The sequence below is a fragment of the Pinus tabuliformis genome, chromosome Q (genome assembly GCF_031772625.1).
Source record: "Pinus tabuliformis cultivar Carrire ecotype Pingquan chromosome Q, CPIR1, whole genome shotgun sequence".
NCBI lineage: Eukaryota > Viridiplantae > Streptophyta > Pinopsida > Pinales > Pinaceae > Pinus > Pinus tabuliformis.
This window is the reverse complement of record NC_142296.1, coordinates 1,140,281,782-1,140,306,643: the sequence shown is the minus strand read 5'-3', so window position 1 is coordinate 1,140,306,643 and position 24,862 is coordinate 1,140,281,782. Positions and strand designations below refer to the sequence as shown.

Sequence of the window (24,862 nt, the reverse complement as noted above, 5' to 3'; positions counted from 1 at the left end):
TCTGTTTCAGAGATTGTAGGTTGTACGCGAGTATCATATGGGGCATACGCGTACATTCGCTAGTTTATGTAGGTACTGTCATGTGTATGTTGACTTGGAGAAAAGCAAGGATGAGAAGAGTCCGCTATGGGTCTGTCAGAGACCATCTGGCACAGGTTCAGGGGGAGCATATATTCTTCTAATAATGCATTTTTGGCATTATTGTAGAAGATCTTGGTTCAATTTTTTAGTTTGTTTTGATTTCAGGAGGAGCAAGTACAAAAGGAGATTGACAGATGTTGTTGATGTTTTGTATCTATGTCTTATATTTCTTTTGTCAAGGTCATGTAACGGCCTATCTTGGTTGCCCCACTATGCCTAGGATGGACAATGTAATGTGCTTATCATGTATCCCCACTTGGTTGGGAGTCGTATGTATGAGTCTTTGGTGATAGGAAGGTCAGTTTTTATGTATAAAGTCAGATTTATTTTGTAGAACATCTTCTTTCATATCTTGCCTATATGTCAGGGGGAGCTTGGAAAGCACAGCAGAGCAGAGATTTCAGCATGTACTCAGGGGGATCATAACCTTTTTCCCTTGATGTCAAAGGGGGAGAAAAGACTTTGAGTGACTTTGGGTTGCCATCAAGTCCAAAGGGGAAGATTGTTGGCATTATGACACAGGTTTGGCACAAGTTTGGCTCGATGACATAAGTGTTGTCCTTGATGGAAACTCTCTCAAATGGTAGATCACAATTCAGGCTCTCAGAATGGAAGAAAATGAAGTACGTGCAGGTGTATCGAACAAAAGGTGCGGACATACGCAGGTGCACTGACCAAAAGGTGCGTACATATATGCAGGTGCTCCGAACAAAAAGTGCGGATATAAAGTACATGCACTTTCATGCAGAGAAACGCACGCACGTGGGAAATTTTATGGTTGGTCCATGGTATTTAGTCCAACATTTTTGATCCTGTGGTTTTGGTCCATGGTTTTGCATCTAAAGTATTGAACCCAGGTATTGGGTCCCTAGTATTGGATCTCTCTGGTTTTGGACCATGGTTTAAGTAAGGCCTAGACTATAAAAAGGATAGGAGATCATTTGGCTTGAGCACCGAGGTGTTGAATATCTTAAGAAGAGCAAGATCTCAAATTCTGGTGATCGGTTGGTGAGTTAAAGGTGGACCTGAAACAAGGAGAAAATTGAACATTACAAGGCGGATCTACTTATGGGGCGAGATCTCTTTGGCGCATGATCAGATCTGTAAATCTGATGGTCTGCGTTATAATTGAAGTCTGATAATTTATCGATACCCACAGGTCTCGACACAACGCAGGCACGGATACCCGCAGGCTCGACACAGTGCAGGCGCGGATACCCGCAGGCTCGACACAGTTCAGGCGTGGATAATCGCAGTCTCAACACAACGCAGGTGCGAATATACAAAATTCTCACAGAGCGTAGGCATGGACACCCGCAGGCTTAAGGAAGTGAATACTGCGGATGTTCGCAGTTTTCTATTGGTGAAGTTGCAGATGTTCGCAGTTTTCTATTGGTGAAGTTGCGGACTTTTATTCAAATATGTTTTAGTTGCTTTTGTTTATTATTGTTGTGATCTAGGTTCTGAATTGGTGTCTGGTTACTGGTACTGTGTTCTAAGAAGTTATTGATTCAGTATTTGTACAAGGAAGTTGGTTGATTGCATATCTATTTGATGTTTGATTGATATTCATGGATCCAGTCTGAAAATTTATGAAACATGGTCCCTGGAAGAAAATAGAAGGTTGAAGCCTGCGTGCTGGTATAAGACTGCACCAATACAGAATCATTGTAAAAAGAAGTTTCAAATTGAAAGAAGATAGAGACATATTGCAGCAGGTGGTTTTCACCCACATTGGGTTTCCACCTTATATCTTGTGTTCTTTGTGTCACTGTCTGCTCTACTTTTCTGTTCTTGCTTACTGTTATATGGTTCTAACACACAGATTAATGATCAACATCTGAAGAATAAATTTATTTATAAGTCTGGAAGGTATTCATAAGTTTCATTAGTCACATATGCAAATCTTTGTATAAATTGAAAAAGAAGTTGATAATACTAATTCACCCCCCCCCCCTCTCAATATTATTTCCAACAAGAGGTTTATGAGGTGAACGGTATGAAGAGATAAAAGCTAAACCTAATCTTGAACATGAAACATTGAATAAGGCTATGAGATTTTTTAAATTCCCCTTTATTCTTGTTCATTAATTTGGGTTTTATGCTATTCAATTCTTTAAATAAGTAATGAAGCATGTAATGTTGATATTTACTATGCTATGTTCATCTCAGTGTTTTGCAAATTTGTTTCGTGTTTAAAAATATTTCATGTGTGGAAGATCATACAGAGGAATAAGATTCATATTGAGTAATGTTAGTGCATTAATATTCATTGGGAGTAATATTATGCATGTGTTGAATGAAAGGGAAAATCCATTGGTTGGTTAAGCCTATAATGAAAAAAAAAAATATGAAGGAAGGAATGGATGTTACCTCAAACCCAACAATGCCTTTGAAGATAACATGATTTTTAGCATAATGCAAGTGCAAAGTGATTAAAATTAGGAATATATAATTAATCTTTCATATTATACAATTATCCTTGAATGAAGGTAGATATGAGAAAGGGAAGATGATGAGAGAATTTGAGCTATGATATTGTGCTTCCATAATGCTTTGTTGAAATCCAATGATGAGAATGCAACTATTCAAGTCTCCAATCTAAGGAAAGAAATATAAATGTAGGAGAAATCCTCAAGGATCAAGCAAAATGATGAAAGATATAGTCCAATTTACAACAATACATATTACAAATAGAAGGTTAAATTTTAAGCCATAAAGTAAGTAGGAACAAAGAAATCAATACTCTACAAATAATGATCCAAAACATGATAGAACTTCTCATCATGTGCAAGGTGGCTAGGATTTGTAAGTGACCAGGAAGGAGTTATTGTTCAAGTCACAAGTCATGTCTTCTACATATGTGCATAAAGAGTCAAGATGTTGTTCATTAAAAAGCCTAACCTTGCATGAGCCAAATTGTAATTATTGAATATATCTGATCCTCACAATAGGGTTGAATATTTAACATGAGCATAAAAACAAACTTTGTAAAGGGTTTGTGTTATGATCCTTAGTCCTTAAGATCATTCAAGATATCTAGCAAGAGCATTGAACCTTTCATCAATATTCCAAAAATAGAGTAATGTTCATGTACCTCTTCAAGGAGGTAGCCTTAACTGAGGAATGCTCCAATACAACGTTAATACTTAACATCATAATTACATAACACTTTATCTCTCTCTCTCTCTCCCTATCTCTCTCGATTATTTCAATCTACCTTAAATCCAAGCCACTAGTGGTCGTTCCCTTAATCATTCATCGATATTACATTCATTGAATGCTAACTACCTTCATGGGACTTAAAAAAATAAGATAGTGGACCTAATGGATACATTATATTAAATGGCCATAACCTGTCATTAACTATAATGGTCCCTTGGATTTTATTACATCACTAGAGGTGATCCCATCAATTTGAAACTCCAAGGTAGTTGAAGAGCCTAGGGTTGCTCAAGAGTTAGGATGTTGGAAGGACCAGTGCCTTAAGTTCAAACTTATAAATAGAATCTTAGCCTTCAAAAAAAGAGTTCTCTTTTTGCATTGTAAGCTATCTTCATACGTTTAAAAATATGATGTGTTATACACTTGCAATATTGTGATCCATAGATTGTACTTTTCTCTCCTTGCTCATTTTTCTTGGTTCTCATGGGTGTGAGCATTATAGCCTATTGGAATCTTCTCAAGTTATGATGTTTTTTCTCACTTAACTTATTCTTTCTAATGATTGATATGAAATAGTGGGTTTCTCTGTTGGGAATGTTGGCCTCATAATGTTGGCATTGATGTCAACCTAGGATGTCTACTTAACAAGTTAGCCAGTTTAGGGAGTCGATTATGTTGGCATTGATGTCAACAAGCTTGGAGGAGTTGTCATGATGATAAAACTCTTATGATGGTCTTCCTAAGGTTTGTGGAGGATATACAAGCTCTAGAGTGCTTGCAGAGGAAGGTGGACACTTTTTGGAAGTGCTAAAGCAAGGTTCTGGGTAGAAAGGAGTTGAATACAAGGTAACACAATTCATAAGAGGAAAAATTGTGTTATAACTCACCCTAGCGGGTTTTTCACCTACTTTATAATGCACTTATCGAGTGCATAAGGTGTTTTACTTCCTGTGAGTGGAATTTCCTGCATTGTGTGCACACTCCAATCAATTCTAGAGGAATTTACTATGGTTTTTACACATGGTATTTGGTGATTAGATTCGACTTGATTTAGTCTTCATTCTAGAAGGTGATCAAGTCTATAGAATGGGGATTAGTGCTTTGTATTGATTGCATCCTTCATCATTGATAAAATGGCCGAAATGTGAAATAGAAGGGGTTAGAGAGGATTAGAGAGTGAGCTACAATATTGCATATAGAGTGCAATTCAAAGATCATATCTAAAGAAATATTGCAGACATGTTGGAAGTGCCTATGGAGAATAGATGATTAGATTTTGTATGTAGATCACAATTTTGTGTTGTTGCTGATATGGAGGACAAAGTTTTGTTGTAAATACTAGAGTTGTAGATCAAAGATCAATTTGGTAACAATGTGTTGCAGTCATGATTAGCTGAGCATGTGTTATATTGTTCAAGCAATCATATGATACATATATATTACTTGTTGTGTTGTCACATAGGTTGTGGATTTTATTATTGATACTACATATTGTATGGTGAGTGAGGATTAATGAGCGTGTTGGCTGAGAGTTTTTGTATTACAGGTGTTTGCTTAAGTTATTGATGAGTTTATTGTATGCATGGGCCATAGTTTGAAAATAGATAAAATGAGGTCCATGCTATGAGCTTGAAGGTTTGGGCCTTCAATGGGCGAGTGGTCGCTTGCGTATTCAGGGTGTAACGACATCCTTTAGGTAGTGGCTTGAGAACTTGGGAGTGGTAATTTTCATCCAGTGGTGGTTGGGCGAGACTCGTTGGGAGTGGTGGCTTCCAGCAAATGGTGGCCTACAAAGTCAAGGGAATGGTGGCTTCTGGCAGGTGATGGTCTGAAAAGTTCATACAGGTAATGGCCTAGAATGAGAAACGACTCACATGATCGGAAAGTTGTCTTGCACATTGGTTGTGGTCCATGATCATATGTATAATAAGAAGAAGATGAAAAAGACTATTTTTCGATGATGGATTTTACCCTTTGGGTTTCCACCTTACATCTGGTATCCCTATGTGTGATTGTTATTTGATGTGTTGTTGATCTCATGTTTATGTGTATTGATCTGCTGCTTATGGTTCATGATCATGCATAGATTTTCTCATGTGTTTTGCTACTAATAAATGAATGCATTAGGGTTTGAAATAATTAGTTAAAAATTGTATAATGTCACAATATTGATTCACCCCCACCCCCCCCCCCCTCTCAATATTGTTTATCACTTCCAACAAGTAGTGTTAATACTCAACTTTCCAACATTATTAGTGATTTAAGACTTTTATTGGTCACGTAGAACCATAGGATATGCATAACTCTACTGGTGGACTATTCTCCATGTTGTTATATAATCAATCACATTTTATTTCAACTTGGTTACTGATTGGTTATGTGACAGGGAATTTTTCTTAGTAATCAAATAGTTCCTCTTTGGGAAGGAGAAGGGAGGATTTAATTTAGATCCAATTTCAATAGTAAATGGGATGTTTTTCATTGCAATTAGTTACATTGTTTTACCTTATTGCTTATCCTAATTAGGTTTTAGTTAGATGTATCTTGTGATGAATTCTTGCATTGCATATTATTTTCATTTAAAATCATTGTTATCACTTAGAAAATTTCTCTTAGCCGTGAGAGGAATTCCTAAGGTAATTGTTGCAATCCAACTTGTAGATTAAAGTATAGCACCTTCAATCCAGATAGGGCTCTCTCTGACCTTTACACTATGGCTAGATCTTTAGATAGGTTTTGTTGATGTAGTGTTTGGTTGGGCCCGAAATCAATAACTCATTGGGTGATGGAGTCAAATAGCCATGGTTTTTAAGGTAATTTACCAATATGAAGGTTGTCTAATCAGGATTGATAAGGGAAAGGCGGATAATAGATCATATACCTTTTCCATTTGTTGTAGATGGGTGAAGAAGAAGAAACACAGTAATGAATTCTAAATTAATTTAACTTTCCAAACATTCATAGGAAATGTAGTTATGAGATTATTGAAGGAGAAATTTAAAAACACAGAGATACATACTAACATCCACTATCTCATGAATCTTTATATCACTATTTAAAATCTACTAATCCCAGAAAATGAAATGATTTAAACATTCAAAAGACACAGACAATGAAACTATAATTTTTAGAAAATCCAACCCTTTATTCATATTTCCGATGCAATATATAGAAATCACAATAGCGCACAACTCCTTGAAGTATGATATCAGTAATTACAAAATATTTACATAATTAACTGAAAAAAATTACAAAAAACCCTATCTTATGATATATTTGGGTCACTAATCTCGTACACAATCCCTAGTCAAAATATAGTACAAGGGCTTCTATACGCTTCTGTTGCTAGTATCCTGGAAGAAGAACTAGCTATCTGCTACAAGATATGATATGGAACAATCTGCTACTTTATAGGCTTAAACTCTGAAGCTAAACTCACATTCCCTCCTCTTAGCCAACTGATGCATGAACCTGGAAATGATGCCAAAATTGTGTAACTGTCTGCCCTCTTTATTGCTTGCTTTCCTCATGTTGACTCGTACTCCTCAGGCCAAAAAATATATGATATCTTACCACAGTATACTCAAAATTATTATTGCTTGATCATTTAACCATGGTAAACCAAAATTTTAAATATATATTAGGGTTTGGTGCAGCAAAATTAGGGTTTACTGTAACAAAATTAGGGTTTGCACTATACTCTATCTCCTAGAGTCAATTGATCACTTCCCTATGTCCTCTACAACTTGAGCAAGAATGTCCAACTTGTCTTGACTCCTTGTCACCCTCCTAGCTAGCTTTGGTGAACTTTTATCAGTTTTTAGGGTTTTTCTTTTGCCTTTCTTAGCATACTTTGTTTTTCTTTGTCTTTTCTTACCTTTTGAAACCTACTCTATTTTTTCTTCTTCATCAAGGATGATAACTACTTATTTGTATTTGGGATTCATTCTGGCCTTGAAGTTCAACCTAAGCTTGTTAGTAGGTCGAGTGTGAGGCCTCTTGCCCAAAACCCTAACTATCTCGACTTCCTTATCTTTTGTTTTGATTTTTTGTTTACCCTTTATGTTCTTTGAAATTTCTTATTTTATTTCCTCCTCTTCTAAATTCCTCTGTTGACTTCTTTGACTTCTAGTTCTTCCTTCATAAACCTCAACCTTAAGTTATGGCATTTTTATAGGGACCTCTTCATGTTTTTCAACCTGAGGTTGATTAGATTATCCTTTGGTTTCATGGGAAACAACTTGAGGGGAAACTCTGTTTTGGTTAGTAGGTCGAGTGTGAGACCTTTTGCCCAAAACCATAATTGTCTCGACTTCCTTATCTTCTGTTTTGATTTTCTGTTTACCCTTTTTGTTCTTTGAAATTTCCTATTTTATTTCCTCCTCTTCTAAATTCCTCTATTGACTTCTTTGACTTCTATTTCTTCCTTCATAAACCTCAACCTCAACTTATGGAATTTTTATAGGGACCTCTTCATGTTTTTCAACCTGAGGTTGACTAGATTCTCCTTTGGTTTCATGGGCAACAACTTGAGGGGAAACTCTGTTTTGGCCTCTTTTTGATCTTTTACGTACATATGGGTTTGGGTTCCTCTGCGTAATTTGCCTTGATTGTTCCACTTGCTTATTTTGGTCACGGGTATATAAAATATTAATAAGATTGTTATGACAAATATCATGAGTTTGTAATTCAGGTCTCTTTCTTACTTTAGTGCACATTTTCAATAAATTATGATGTAGGAAATATGGAAAATTCATTTTCCTAAAACCTGCTAAGTGACAAAGGAATCTCATGTGGTATAGGTAAGCTTTAGAATACCTACCCTCACAAGTGAAGAACAATTGGATAGTCCTGAGTGTTGTAGCCCATTGAGGCTTTAGCTTTATTTGGAAGACCCATGCATCCCAACCCTGATTTTGGCAGTCTTCTTTCAAGAAGAAATCCAAATTCACATTCAACAACCTCTACTTCTTAAACCACCTTTCTCCATCTGTTGGAAAACTCGTTGCTTTATAAATTGACTCCTCAATGATAGGGAACTGTAATGTCCTGATTTTGGTTGTATTACCATCGAAAGAGAAGACAAATTCATGGCACCGGCTGAGGTTGTATCCATAAAAGCGTTGAAAAATCAATTCCCAACCTGCACTTTTGAAAAGGTCCAACATCAAAGGGTACACTTCGAAGTACATTCCATCAGGTTTGAACCTCTTCACATGGCCAAAACAACCCATTTTTCCAAGCTCCAACACCTGTAACACCTTTACTAACCTTGAAATAACTCAACAGGGGATTACAAAACAATTTACCCTCTTTCTACATTAGAAAACAACAATTCTAGTTTTGTTGGAAAAACAGTTTTTGGACAAAACAAAGTAAACTAGAGTTTAGTAAAAAAATGGCTCAAACGAGCTAAAAGATCTTCGAAAATGTCACCTCATGCAGGAGGAGGATCGTTATTTGACAAACCACCACTTCAACGCTCAGAAAAGACAGTTTAACGGGTCGAAAATCGATTTTTTCTTTCTTTCGAAAAGCGTTAACAAAAATATTTCTTAGCGTCGTGCTATACAAACATTTTGCAACACTACCAGATTTTTTGCTATAGGTAATATCATAAGGTAAAAGTTTGCATAAACTTAGGGTTAGGCAAAAGGATGTAAATGACACATTTCCCTAGGTTTGACCATCCTTATGATGAGCACAACAACCCTCTTTTCATAATTAGGGCTTACAAAAAGATAGATTGACATCCTTGACCTGACATGAAGGTTTAAACCTAATGCTAACACTCATCAAAGGCCTAGATTATGTCAGTTGGTCCATAACCAAAGGGCTTGTCATTTCAAGGAAGAAAGGTCTAATTGAACTCTTTTTCTAGGAAATCCTACGAAGTTGACTAGGGCCATTTTGGCATGTATAAGACAATCACACACACAATATAACATATGCAATTTACCTTGGATAACCCTACAAAAAACTCCAACAACAAATATGAGGCTTGAATTGCTTTATGAATATTGTAGCGTACAAAGGGATCAAATAAAGAGTGTGTTCTTATGCCAATGAATTTAAAGTTGTGTTGCTCCCAATTCTCAATATTTGATACAAAGGGATCAAATAGAGATTGTGTTCTTATGCCAATGAATTTAAATTTGTGTTGCTCCCAATGCTCAATATTTGATACAAAGGGATCAAATAGAGATTGTGTTCTTATGCCAATAAATTTAAGCTTGCAAGGGAGAATAATTCCTCTACATTGCTCCCAATGCTCAATATTTGCTACAAAGGGATCTTAGCAAGCTCTCATATGGGCACTAGACTCCAAATAGATACAATCACATATATTTCCTAGGTATTATTATTAGAGATTCACACCCTTCTTTTGAAACTCACCTATATCCATAAACTAATGCACATTTGAGATTATTGTCTTTTTGGGATTTCTAAATCAAGCCAAAACAATTCTACCTTCTATTATTTTCAAGGAGGAGGATTCTCAATCTAATTTGCAAGAACAAGTATTCAAAGAGAAATCAAGGTATGGCATGGATGCTTTAATATAAACCTAAGTTTCCTTATCAACCAACTGGTGGATGATGATATATTGCTATGGACTTTTACTAGCACTATTATCCTCTCTTTTAACTTTGAGATTCTCAACTTTGCAAATTACTCTTAGATTTGGAACAATGTCTCCCTCTCTATGCATGAATATTTGGATCCCCTTTCTATCTAAACGACACTTCCTCCTTTTATCTATTACAAAATGGGGAATCACATTTGGTGACCAACCTTCTTGAAATGATAGAGCTAAAATGCAAATGAGTTAACCTCATTATTTTTTTCAACTGTTGAATTTGTAATCCTTCCTCCAAAAGGCCATCAATTAAATTGAGTGTAACAATTTTCCTTGTTGAGTTCATACACCACTTTACCTCCTCCAAAAGGCCAAACTCCACGAGAATATGTTATAATAGTCTAATTTTAATTACCCAAGTGGGGTTGTCATGGTAGAACTCGATTTATATGGACTAAGAGGCCATACATATAACAAATCCACCTTCAAAGTATTTGATCAATTGTTGGGTCCCTTGATTTTGTTGCTTGTAAGTATGATGTTGAGGATTCTCAATGAGGATAACCTATGTATTGATCCTTATTTTTCTTGGATATGTGTCAACCTACTATAGGTGTGATGTTACAAGGCACGCGATCCTTCACAAGGGCCTCATAACCTTGAGGGATTATGGGCCATTAATCATATCTCAATTAAATGACTTACATGCTCCCCATGCACAAATAATTGAGACTTAACTTGGACTTGACCCACTCCTAGTGCCACATATCTCCTTTAGCATAGACTTTGACAATCCCATTCCTTATCAACCCTTTGGCCCCATTGTGACATTGATAGGTCTCTTCTTTGGATCCTCCAATACTCAGAGTCCAAGTCTTCATAAACACAAGGTGATTGTTACTAGCATGTATGTCCACTACCCTTGCTATGTCTTTTATTGATGTTTCTTATGTCCTATATTCGATTGGCCTCTACATTCGCATAATGATGTGGAGTTCAAAGTGTGGAGAGGGGTAGAGGAAACACCTCCTCCTAATTTTCCAATGCCATGCATCCCAAATTAGCCCTAGTTTACAACTTTATTAATGAAAAGGGTAGGGTGTGAAGGGATACTTACTCCCAGTCCAACTTCTCTACTCCACATTCAGCATTGGCCTGCCGTGACTTAGGAATGGTAAAGGGTGACAATAGAGGTAACATGATTTTATCTAGAGTTTATAAAGCTCTATTTGCATTAACTCAAACTTTTCCTCCCCTTTATGAATTGCAAATGCATAGTGTTTGCCTCCCTTAAACTTAACCATCCAATTTACAAATCCAACAAGAAAAAAAACATGATACTATGCTTGATCCTGCCATAAATATTTATAAATGGTTTTGAAATTCATTACAAATATTCACCTAATATGAAAGAGACCAATTAATAATAAACCATATTCAAGTGCAAAAATAACCTAAGCCAACCACCATTGATTAATATAAGCTTCCTCCTCCCATATCCATAGAATCAAACTTTACTATTGTTTATATTAAATCACAAAATCCAATTCAAAAAACATTTAAATTAATTATAAATATTTTTTGTATTCTTAGTTTTTATTGATTAGTAAATTATAAAATTTGATTAGTTCAAAATATAAACATCAATATAATATAATATTGCTCAATAATATAATTTGTTGTTTTAGTTTTATTGTTAATAATATAGTATACTATTAATAAATAAAATATTTATTAAATTCTTAATTATATATAAAAATTATAATTTATAATGTTTTCATATATATATATATATATATATATAAATATATATATATACACACAAAAACAGTATAAATTATAATTTTGTTTAGGAGCGTAGGTTTTTTTGGTCTTGATATGATATCAACTCACATAAAAGGGGTTGTCACTCCCATTATACTTGGCCCATTGCATGCATTCTCATCACTTCATCTACATGGAAATAAGCCATATAATGTTAAATATCATTTGAATATTGCAAGTGACATAGAGAGGTATACGAAGACTTAACAAGAGGAGAATTCTATCATATTGACATAGGTTGAGGACACCATTTGAATATTGCAAGTGACATAGAGAGGTATAGGAGGACTCAATAGGAGGATAATTCTATCATATTGGAATAGTTGGAGGAAAGTTTTGACAGTATTAACCACAAGCTAACAATTCTAGCCAAGAGCTCATCCAACATCTCCTTCTCCTCAGATGAGGGTAGTGACCAACCAACATGGATGCTTGGAGATTATGTCCAATAGTTGTTATGACTCGTTGGTTTTTTACTTGAACCACAAGTAATCTTTTTTGTCTTCTCATGTCAATGTATGGCAAAGTCTAGCACAACCAACTTGTTTTTATAAGTTTTTATTTACAAGATACTCTAGTTAGACGAGGTCTTAATAACTTCAAGACTCTCAACACAACTTAGTGGTTTGGTTTCCTTTCTATGTAATCATCATTTAACATAATGCAAAGTGTCTAACTTAAAATATATATATATATATATATATATATATATTAAAGACTACTCCCAATTAAAATATAAAAAATCATGGCAAATAAATTTAATGGTTTAATTTAAACAAGGGCTACATAGTAGCTAGTACCTACCGCTTAGTTTAAATATCGCTTAATTAAACTAAAAAATAATAAAGACAAATTTCATCACAAAAACAAAACAACTAATAAAACATTATATTTTGAATGCCATCACCAAAAATTAAATATGATAACAAGTGATGATAATATCGGCGATATATCACCGAATATCGGAAATATCGCGATATTTTTGGTGAGCCGAAATATCGCGATATTTTGGCTCCAAAAAATATCACGATATTTCCAAGATATCGTCGATATCTCAACAAAATATCGCAAGACGATAGAAAATATTGCCAGACGTGTTGTGTCGTGGCTAGAAAAAAAGAAAATCTTTTTTTTTTCTTCATTTCTGTTTTGAGTGTTGGAAAAGGAAGGGGAAGAGTTTTGTGGTGGTTGTCAAGGAGGGTTTGAGGATCAAACAACGATTATCGATTATCACCACCAACTAATATTTTTTTGTGAATCAAAGATTAAAGAACAGTGAGACAAACTTCATTTCTTCCATCAACAGGTATGTTCTTAAAAACCCCTATGTTAATGATTTTTTCGTAGATTTAAGGTTATGCTTGCTTGCCTCTTTGCCTAGCAACATTTTGTTTCTTTGTTTTTTTTTCCATTTGCTATGATTTTCATGCCCATGAGTCAATGCAAGGGTTTTCTCCATATTTGGACAACAAGTTTCATTTTTTTTTCAACTTTCTTATGCACCCTCTTATTTCCATTTTTCATTCACATTGCAAAATGCAAATAATGTAGTAATTTTTATTAAATGAGGTGGTTATTACTTATTATTTTTTGTGTTGGGGGGTTTAATGCCAATTTTTTGTTTTTTTTGTGCTCTAGGTTTGAATTAGTTCACTACAAATGTCAAATATGCCAAAAGCCTTGGACCCATTTTGGGAGTATGGGGAGGTTGTTGGTGGGGCAAATCGAACATATATATCATGCAAATTGTGTGGGACCAAGATGTCAGGAGGGATTACACGATTGAAATACCATATGGCTAGACTCCCTGCACATGATGCAAATGTAATGCCTTGTATGGTTTCTAGTTCGGAGGTTATACAAAAAGCTCTTGAAGCAATTGCTGAACAAGACAGAAAGAAAGTTGTTAGGGAGAGGCCAATGGTCTCAGATAGATAGCTACTAGTTTTATTTGTTTTGCAACTTTTGCTACATATAAGTTTATAACTCATGATGATGAAATACTTTTAAAGTTTTATATATATGATGTTATTTTGTTTGAGTCCTTGATTGGACAATTATCAGGGATCAACAGGATATGTGATATTATTTCGTTTGAAGCCTTGATTGGACAATTATCAAGGATTAGCAGGATTTGGTATCGCCTTTGAAGTTTGATGTATCATTTCTATTTGACATCATATATATCAGTGCTTTCTTCATATTTATGTGACAGTGTGTTTAGTTCATGTTGTTATTGCTTTATATGTTTAGAAATCTGAAAAAAAAAAATGAATATATTATGCATTTTTTATGGTTGCCGATATTTGTCAATATTTTCACCGATATTGCCAATAAGATGTTTTCTGGACCCTCACCGATATTATGCCGATACCGATATTTTCAACACTGATGATAACTGATATATATATATATATATATATATATATATATATATATATATATATATATATATAATTTATTAAAATATGTTTTTAATATTATAATAAGTCATGTTAAATTGAAAATATAGATTAAAAAAATTCATGAAAATGTAAATAATAAAAAATGAAAAAAATTAAATAAAAGGAAAACAAAAAATTAACTACTAATAGAAATGGAAGTTACTAAACAACGCATAATAAGACCTCAACCAATCACTTTACAAATAAATAAATTTAAATAATAATAATAATTAACAAAAAAAAATTCCCAATGTTAACTTATAGATAATTGGCAAAAAATTTTAATAAAAAACAAACTAATTTACAGTGAAAGCGAAACTGAATGCATACCTCTGAGAAGTATAATAATCAAACATTATAAAAAAACAATTTAATTAAAAATATAAACACAATATTTTTACAACAAAATTACGCAAACTCATGTTTTTCTTAAAAATACTAGCATTTCAAATAACATATAAAATTATTATTTAAATTAAAAACAAAACAATTCCAAACTCAATAAAACTTTTAATTACAAAAACTGAATAAATAAATCAATTGCATACAAGTAATTTATATTTTTTAATAAACGAGCATAAAATAATCCCCTCCTTTTTATCAGTTATGGTAATTAATGGGTGCAACTTTTGAAAATGGTGGGGCTGTCAAAATAACCAACCCTGCCCCCCTGGCCATACATTCCACGATTCCGTCTGAAAAAGCTTCAAATCGAACAAGGTGGTGGGGAGCAGGAAATGAACTAGCACTAACCTGCTTTTTTGCCTTTATTCCGTTAAAGGAATAAGCATACACACTTTATTGAACTTGCTTAAATCTGGAACACGCCTCAAGCAATCTGGCATGAAAGCAGCAATAATTGAAGGGAAGATCCCAGGTTCTCTTAGTGTGCCTTGTCAGACGCGTGTTGCTTTTCAAAGTACTCAAATAAACTGCCATCATACAGCGCTCTCAGGACTTCCTTCTCCAGCAGACCTTCCTTGTTCTTGGCCAGATTGTACAGGAACATCCATTCAGATTTGGCTGCACCCCTGTATTACCCACCATTAATAACTGAATCAGATCACATGAATTTGTAACCATAGCTACCATTGATTCAGTTCAATCACCTGAATTTTAAGCACATAATTGAATATTGAAAGTTGCCCAGTTTTGCAACTTACCATCCAAAGACATCATTTACATTTCTATTGGCCATAAGCATGGCCTGCAGCTCTGAATATGTGAGTTTGTCTGGGTATGTGCAGGCATATTTGCTGAAGATGGCATCAAATTTAGCAGGAACAAACCTCCCCTCAGTGTCATACACCTCTGAGTCGCTTCCATGCTTTGCTTTGTGAATGTTATCGATGTGTATGGGTAATAACAGTGATGGTATCCAACTCTGCCATGGCATAAATGGGACATAAATAGAATACGGTTGTGATTATTTGTAAATCGATTTCAAATACCAAAATTCTAAAGGTCAGAATCGGAATTATGGATGGAAAATTGATTTACAAATTTCATATCTTTTATATATTTATATTTAATTCAAATAATTCTCTATCACAACATCTTCCCTATATTAAACTATAAAACTTACATCATATAATCAAGATTTCTCAAAACAAAAATTACCCATTTACAAATTCCTCTATGTCAATATTGAAAAATCAAACTTATAAGATATGGATCAGAGATAAATAACTTCATGTAAACAATTAATCCTTACAAAAAAAATCCACCTGAAAATATACTTACAGATGATGTTGGGTAGCTCAGTGTGAGATTGATAAGCAGTGCTGCTAACAAGGAGATCGGTATGCCAAATCCAATGGCACGGAAACCTGCGAATTCAACCAGATATTTTTAATTATAAGCTGTCTAAATAAAGAAATGAAGACCATAATCTCAACAAATATGTCAAACCCACATGACCATAATTTCAACAGATATTTTTTAATTATTAGCTGACCAAATAAAGAAATGAAGACCATAATCTCAACAAATATGTCAAACCCACATGATCATAATCTCAACATGACCATAATTTCAACAGACATTTTTTTAATATTAACTATCCAAATAAAGAAATAAAAACCATAATGTCAACAACTATATCAAACCCAAATGACCATGTCCAAATAAAGAAATGAAAACCATAATCTCAACAAATATGACAAACCCACATGACCATAATCTCAACAAATATGACAAACCCACATGACCATAATCTCAACCCATATTAATTATTAGCTTTCCAAATAAATAAATGAAGACCATAATCTAACAAATATCTCAACCCCACATGACCATAATCTCAAACAGATACCAGGCAGGAATATAGAAAAGTTGCAATTTTTTATTTTTAAAGCATTTTTGGTTTTGAATTTGGTGAAATAGATTTAGATAAAATTGTAATTTCTAATTATTTGAAATGTATAAATGAATATGGTTTTGGAATATTATATTTAGATTTTATAAATTAAATTTGTAATTTTAACAAATTAATTGAGGTGCTTTCTCTTTCATTTTAACAAAGTAATGCTGGGCATGGCCCCTTCACCCACAAGGTGGCTGGTGGCCCTGGCATAGGCTGGGCCTGGAATGAACTAAATTACAACAAAAAACAACAACAACAACAATTGTGTTAATCTATATAAAAATTTCACAGTTTCTTGCATTAATAGGCATTTTGTAAATGTGAAGATTGTCATGATTACCGAGAATAATGGGAATGGGAAAAATGAAAAAGATAAAATTTATTTACTAGTTTATAAGATATTTAATGTCGTCTGGTTATATATTCTTATTGTTAAATTTATACTTGTTTAAATCTAACAGTAGGTATATACAACATATAAATCTAACAATAATAGGTATATACAGCTCAATCGCATTAAATATCTTATAAACCAGTCTGACGGTATATTCTCACCATTAAATTTATACTTGTTTAAATCTAACCATAAACATATACAACTAAACCGCATTAAATATCCTATAAACCAGTAAATATTGCTAGCCATGAAAAAAGATTTAATAAACTAATACCCTGGTAGGTTTCCCAGGGGTAAATGATCCCATCCTTGTTCCTGTCAAAGAAGGCCACATGCTGTTGAAGAACGCTCATGTTATTGTGTTGGTGTCCCTTGGATCCATTCAAACACTCCGGATCAACTGCAACCAGAGCCCTTGCCAGATCTGCACCAACACAGACATAAGAAAAGCAACATGGATTTCCAGAATTCAAGCAAATGTTCAAATCTAAATGATACTGGCAAAATATTCAAGATATATACATGGTTTAGGCATTTGATCTTCTAGCTCTGTGTTCAACTTCCGGCGTGAAGTAATAGGTGCCTTCGCAGCAACCGTCTGCAACGATTCCGCAGAAGCTTTCTCCATTTTTGTTTCTCTTCTGTTCTCGATCGATCCTGAGGAGCAACTGGTTATGTTCTTGAGTCTTTAAAACGATTAACAAAAGAGGCCTGGGCTTTACGCATCGTACACCGCACGTTAACGGCCGGGTAATTAACCTGTCGCACGATGTGGGTTCGAATCTCAGGTTGTTCACTGTGGAGAAGATATCCCGCGTCCAGTCACATGAAAAGCATGACAAAAGTGAATTGCCCAAATGCTCATCTATCTTCAAACATTAATTGAATTATATAACCCAGGCTGATTACAACTGCAATTTAATTAATTTTTATTGGTACATTTGGGTTATAAAATATCATTGGAATTGGGTTTGGAATCTTGGGAGTATGGTTTAATATTATTTGGCTGATTACAACTGCAATTTAATTAATTTTTATTGATACATTTGTGTTATAAAATATCATTGGAATTAGGGTTTAGTATTAATTGAATTATATAACCCAGGCTGATTACAACTGCATTTTAATTAATTTTTATTGGTACATTTGGGTTATAAAATATCATTGGAATTTGGGTTTGGAATCTTGGTAGTATGGTTTAATATCATTTGGCTGATTACAACTGTAATTTAATTAATTTTTATTGATATATTTGTGTTATAAAATATCATTAGAATTAGGGTTTAGTATTAATTGAATTATATAATTAGAATTAGGGTTTAGTATTAATTGAATTATATAACCCAAGCTGATTACAACTGCAACTGCAATTTAATTAATTTTTATTGGTACATTTGTGTTATAAAATATTATTGGAATTAGGGTTTAATATTATTTTTGTTTGGAAGTTTGTTTTCTTGAGACTTAAGAAACAGATTAATTCACGAAGACACAAAGGTAGTGAAAAAGATTATGGGCAGATAATTCTAGATGGTATAGTTTTTTTTTAATAATAATGATAATTCACTATGTATTTATTGATAATAACTATGGACCATTATTTGATTTGATTTCACAACTGAATTATGAAGAATATTTTATTATGACTAATATCTATATATGAATTTGTATTTTTTTTCCAAATTTATATAATGTTTAAGAACAATTAACTTATAAAAAGTAATTAGAAAGAGTGTAATTTTGGTGAGAAATTTTTAAAACAGGATAATTATGGAAGAAATATATTTTTGTCAACCAGAGTTTTCTATAATGTGATTTTTTGGAGATTCCGGTGACGGAATCCGGCGGAAGAAATTGAAATTAAATCTTGATTTGTTGCAGTTAAAATGGTTTTTTAACTGCATATTTGGATTCAGCACCCTGGAAAACCCCTGCCACGCTTTCATTGTGCAGAAAATAGCTATCAAACTTGTGATTCCAATAAATTTTTGCCGGGTTTCGACCAGAAAAACCCGCTGGAAAAGCTTTCAAAAAATCGCGTTATAGACAACTGCATTTCGAAGTTTGTTAAAAATACTTTTAGCGTGTGGCTGTCATTATATGATTCCTGTAATGTCTACACTTTCTCTGTAACGTGACGTGTAACATGATATGACCATGATTAGCACTAGGAAACGAATTGTACTGTGTCCCCAACTTTCTAAGCAGCGTTTCTTCCGAATCTTTCAGAGCCGATCTCTGACAGCGTATAGTAAAATGAGATTAAAAAACTCTGGAATTTACAGAGGCAGGCCTGGAATTTCAAAAGAAAATTGCCTGTCAATTGAAAATTTGGAAACGGGTGTTGGTTTTCCATGCCTGTCAATTTATTTTTTAGTAAATTTATGATTGTCATTTTTTCTTTTGTGTTACCTATTAAAAAAATTAGCAAGAGTTCCTGTAGTTTGATATTCTCGTGTGAAAAAATCTTCCAGTATTCCATCATGGCCACCAAAACAACAAATTTCAACAAATATCTCGCTGGTTTGCAGTTTGTGTCTCATGCTCATCGCTACAGTCTTGAGCCCAGTGTCAAGTTGCAACACTTGCATCCATCAATATACACTCGCCTATTACACAGAATCTTAATTCCCCTTCATTGGATTCCCTCCCTTCCATTTAAAGTTCTTCCCCCTCATTATTTAATGTTACCCCTTTGTTTTTTGCAGCTTTGTTTTTCAAATTATTTATCCCAATCGCATTTAAACTTTGCCCTCCCGGAAATTATAAATATCACTAAAGACATAGGTGCCTCACATGCCAGATGCCAATACATGGTTCAAAAAATTCCCCAAGCCATCAAGCGTGGGGCAGACTAAGAAGTATTTCATATTCCAAGTCACATGTCCATCTAGAAACACTGACACTACCAACCAAAAAAACTCACCCCTTGCTAGGTCCACACCACTGCAAACTCTCCTTTTATTATTCTTAATTTTCTTGGCAAACTCTCACCAAACAAGACGAAATCAATGCCGCACTCATCTTCATATTTCAATTACATGACAAGCCTTTCCAGGTTCACCTCACATGCTCATGAAATTTCAATTAGAATTTTTATTCACAATTTCAAAATTTTCAATTCACATCTCATCTCAAGACTGAGTTTCGATAGTCGTTCTCTTTCTCTTCCATTGGGAAAAGTCACCTGTGAATTCTACATTAAATATTACGAGGTTATATTATTTAATTATGGAGTTGTTTATAATGCGATTTTTTGGAGATTTCGGTGATGAGGAAGAAATTGAGGTTAAATTTTGATTTGTTGCAGTTAAAATGGTTTTTTAACTACATATTTGGATTCAGCACCCTGAAAATCCCTGGGATGCTTTGATTGTGCAGAAACTAGCTATCAAACTTGCGATTCCAATAAATTGCTACCGAATTTTGACCAGAAAAACCTACCGAAAAGACTTCCAAAAAATCCCATTAATTGATTAAGCAAAATTAAGATATTCTTAAAAAATATAATGTGTTTCTTCTTCTGAAACAATAAGTTACTCATAAGTTACTCATGACTATTAAGTCTGGTCAAAATATGCGAGTCAGGACAGATTTATTCTGCGAATTTTACAGGAAAAAGCTAGCGTGCAAAGATAAAAATTCAAACGAGAAGCATGAAATCGCATGTTGTCAAAGATAGAGCAAATCCAGTTTACATCAACGATGAAGGGCATGGCTGAAAGTATCTGTGTTAAGAAGAAATCAAACAGGTGTATGTGGGAAGTACCAGATTACTTTAAAGTAGCCAGTGACTCGAATCCAGGACTGCAGGCAAGTTCCAATCAGATATCTTCAATCCGCCAAGGAGGACAGAGTCGCATGTCCAGAACTCAGACTACACTTGATTTGTTGTGAGGCTGCAACAGTTTGGTTTTACACTAGTTTTACAGTGAGGTTTATTGCGGAGTTGCAACAAATGGGTTTTACAGTGAGGTAATGAACATCAGATACAGCCAAATTCCAACCCAACCCCACCCATATCAATTTAGCATTCAACATACAATGTCTACGTTCAGCGAGATCATGGAATAGGTAAACCGTAACATTGCAATTTCCATGTCTTATCATATTAAATTTGCATATCATTAATATGAGGCTAGTCATTAATGGTAGCTCGAGACTTTCTTCTATTAATGGTAAGTACTGGGTAGTAGGCAATGGACTTTCTTCTATTAATGGTAAGTATTAGGGTAGTAGGCAATGGACTTTCTTCTATTAATGCTAATTACTAGGGTAGTAGACAATGGGATGCTGGAACATTTAAAGAGTTCTTAATTTCAAACTATGGTACAAATTAAAACTATGTTATGTACCAGTTTTAAGCCTTGACTCTTATGAAATAGGGCATTATAGATTTTTACGTTTTTCTCTATGAAATTAGACGTCATTTTGACGTGTTGAGAAGTATACCAGAGGTCAAACTTGATATGGAAAATATTTTCCTAGCTGCAGAGGTGTAAATTTCTCTTTAAATTTTGATGTTGGTACATGATACACTCACAATTAAGATGGATTTTCACACGTTTTCATGTTGAGTTTCATGATTTTAAATTTTGATGTTGGTACATGATAACTCATAATTAAGATGGACTTTCACATGTAAACTATTTCTCAAATTTTGATTAATCTCAAGGCATGATAGATTTAAGATGGATTTACGCTAGTTCTTAATATGCCACATGTTAATTCTATGTTGGAGTGTTTGTTATGTCAAGTGTCAACTCTATATTTAGCATAAGAGGGATTACACATCTCCCTTTTGATGAAAAACTCACCATCTCAATGTTTTTTAGTTTTTGTTACTTTCATATATATATATATATATATATATATATATATAGTTAGTTAGTTGCTTAGTTGGTATGGAAGTGTTTCACTTAAACAAACATGTTTTATTTATGGTCATGTCACCTCTCAACTCCATATTAAGAAATGAATGAATTATACATCTCCCTTATACTAGTTTGTACATATATTTTACTTAATTCTTTATCAACTTCTGATGTTTACCTTGTATCGTTGCAAAATAAGTCTTGGTGACCTTTGTGGCTCCTTCCTTCTTGGTCATGTCGCCTCCTCATTCATGTTGTGTGTCTACTTGTCACCATGCCATGTATCGAAACATGATTGGAATTGATCAGGTCAGCGCAGTTGTCATGGGTGTCAAGGTCATTCCCACACTTGGGTGCGATAGGACACAAAGAACTCAACAACTATCTACTTGGAACAAACTCCACGGGGAGCCATGAATGGAATCAATATTGTATAAATAGAAGCCAAAATGGAGACGCAATTCATTTAGGATGAGGAGATCGAAGAAAATGTGGGGCAATGCGTCGTTGATACTGGTATTAGTTGAGATCATTGTAACATATATCTCCCAAGAGTTTATCTTTATCGGTAAGTAAAGACAATTATGGGAAATGTGTTGGTGGAGAGAATTGAAGCTCAACATGAAATTCATTTATGCATTGATGTCCTCCAACTGCAAGTCAAAGAACTAGACAACAAGGTTTTTCCATTGGATATAAAAAGATTGCAAACTTGGATTTCTTAGACTTTGAGGAAGAAGCAACAAATCCATATATAGTTTGATTGAACTCTCCCTAAGGGTAACATGTTTAGCTTTAATTTTTTGTTGTTTTATTTTCCTTGAATAATGAACATGGAAATTAGGTTACATATACATATAGACAAGGTAGTAGTTTTCTTGATAATAAAAAAACTTATGAACTTATTTTATTGTGTTACTTTTGATAATATGGTAATATGGACAAAAGTTATGCATGTTTGGTTTCCCCAATAAGACATGAAAGTGCATTTCACTAGTTAATTGCAATATAATATGGATCCCTAGCTTCTATATTTACATTTTTGTTTGCTAGTTTATGTGAGTCTTGAGATGACATGACTGGCATGACTAACTAGTGGCTTGAGTGGCCATGACTAGGGGCATCTAAGTAATCAAAATCATGCGAAGATCACACCCGCCATGGGCCACACCAACTCTTAGCATGAAAGGATTTTTGTCTATGGAGTTTTGAACTGGTGACCTTTACACCACAAAGTTCCTTAATAGAACACCTTGTCACCATTTTCTCTACACCCCATGGAAGCTTATATATATGCTTAAAATGGACATTACATATATTTTATTTCTAATGGATATTGGGTTTTTTTTTTTTTTTTTTTTTTTTTTTTAATATTGGATATAAGCTTCATACTAAGCATGGAAGGAATTACATATCCCTCCTATTGAAATAATAAATTTCTCTTTATACATATGAATATGGCATAAAATTAATTTTTTTTAAATCTACACATTGAATTATTTTACATATGGTACTACATGACACATCTCCCTCACATTATGCTATCTTTTCAATGCAATAAGATTTTTTTTTACTTTCATTCATATATATATATATATATATATATATATATATATATATAGTTAGAGAGTTAATTAATAAATAAGTATTGAAATATTTCACTTAGTGGACATGTAAATGTTTTCTTTATGATTATGCTGCTCGTCATCTCCATATTAAAAAGAATTGAATTACACATCTTCCTTGTATTAGGAAGTAAAAAGCACTCATGAACATAACAATAATTTTAATTTTAGTTACTTTCTATTAATTTCAAGCATGAAATGAATTATACATAAACATCATAACTATACTGACTCAAAACGTCGATTAAAAATGAATACTGCTAATAAATCTCCGAAGACCTATTCTTCAAATTCAAATCACCACAGGAATTTGCAAACAATAATTGTTACCCTACACACAGGGGATAATTGGAATGAGATCCGTCTACTCGAAAAATTAAGAATCAAGACTAAGAGAAGGATGGCATACTTATTATCTATTTATTTATACCTCTTCACTTATCGTTTCTCTCACGAATTTCTCCTGATGATGGGTCCTGGTCTGGTTTCGAAACATCGATTGAAAATCAATATTGTGGATAAATCTTTGGAAACCTATTCATCAAATTCAAATCACCACAAGATTTTTGCAAACAAGAATGATTACCCTACACGAAAGGGAGACTTGGAATGAGACCCGTCTACTCGAAAAAATAAGAATCAAGATTGAGAGAAGGATGGTGGAATTATTATATATTTATTTATACCTCTTCACTTATCCTTACTCTCATCAATTTCTCTGATGATGGGTCTTGTTCTAGACTCGAAACATCAGTTAAAATTGAAGACTGTGGATAAATCTCCAGAAACCTATTCCTCAAATTCAAATCACCACAGGAGTTTGTAAAAAAAAAGTTGTTACTCTACACAGAGGGGAGTCTTGGAATGAGATCTGTCTACTCGAAAAATTAAGAATCAAGATTGAGAGAAGGATGACAGGTTTATCATCTATTTATTTATACCACTTCACTTATCCTTTCTCCCAACAATTTTTTCTGACAATAGGTCCTAGTTTGGACTCGAAACGTCGATTAAAAATGAATATTGTGGATAAATATCTAAAAACCTATTCCTCAAATTCAAATCACCACACGAATTTGTAAACAAGAATTGTTACCCTACACGGAGGATAGACTTGGAATGAGATCTGTCTACTCGAAAAATTAAGAATCAAGATTGAGAGAAGGATGGCAAACTTATTATCTATTTATTTATACCTCTTCACATATCCTTTCTCTCATCAATTTCTCATGATGATGGGTCCTAGTATGGACTCAAAACATCGATTAAAAATGGATATTGTGGATAAATCTTCAGAAACTTATTCCTCAAATTCAAATCACCACAGGAATTTACAAACAAGAGTTGTTACCCTACATGGAGGGGAGACTTGGAATGAGATCCGTCTACTCGGAAAACTAAGAATCGAGATTGAGAGAAGGATGGCAAACTTATTATCTATTTATTT

At 33.8% G+C, this 24,862-nt stretch overlaps 1 protein-coding gene across 1 annotated transcript; it reads right to left on the bottom strand.

Moving 5' to 3' along the window:
• Positions 1–14,682: 14,682 nt before the first annotated feature.
• LOC149223595 (peroxygenase-like) lies at positions 14,683–17,644 on the bottom strand. The gene is made up of 5 exons (XM_089385878.1): positions 17,439–17,644; positions 17,191–17,340; positions 15,898–15,983; positions 15,318–15,538; positions 14,683–15,185 (listed from the first exon to the last, which is right to left on the bottom strand). Exons 1-5 carry the CDS (start codon positions 17,542–17,544, stop codon positions 15,038–15,040), a joined length of 711 nt encoding a protein of 236 aa, XP_089242004.1. The 5' UTR covers positions 17,545–17,644; the 3' UTR covers positions 14,683–15,037.
• Between the last annotated feature and the right edge of the window lie 7,218 nt (positions 17,645–24,862).

Excerpts from the sequence above, each read along its gene's own strand:
- LOC149223595 (XM_089385878.1), bottom strand. The coding sequence starts at position 17,544 with ATGGAGAAAGCTTCTGCGGAATCGTTGCAGACGGTTGCTGCGAAGGCA. Across the intron at positions 15,984-17,190 it reads CCCCTGGGAAACCTACCAGG|GTTTCCGTGCCATTGGATTT; the intron begins GTATTAGTTTAT and ends TTGAATTCGCAG. Across the intron at positions 15,186-15,317 it reads GTAAATGATGTCTTTGGATG|GGGTGCAGCCAAATCTGAAT; the intron begins GTAAGTTGCAAA and ends TGGGTAATACAG.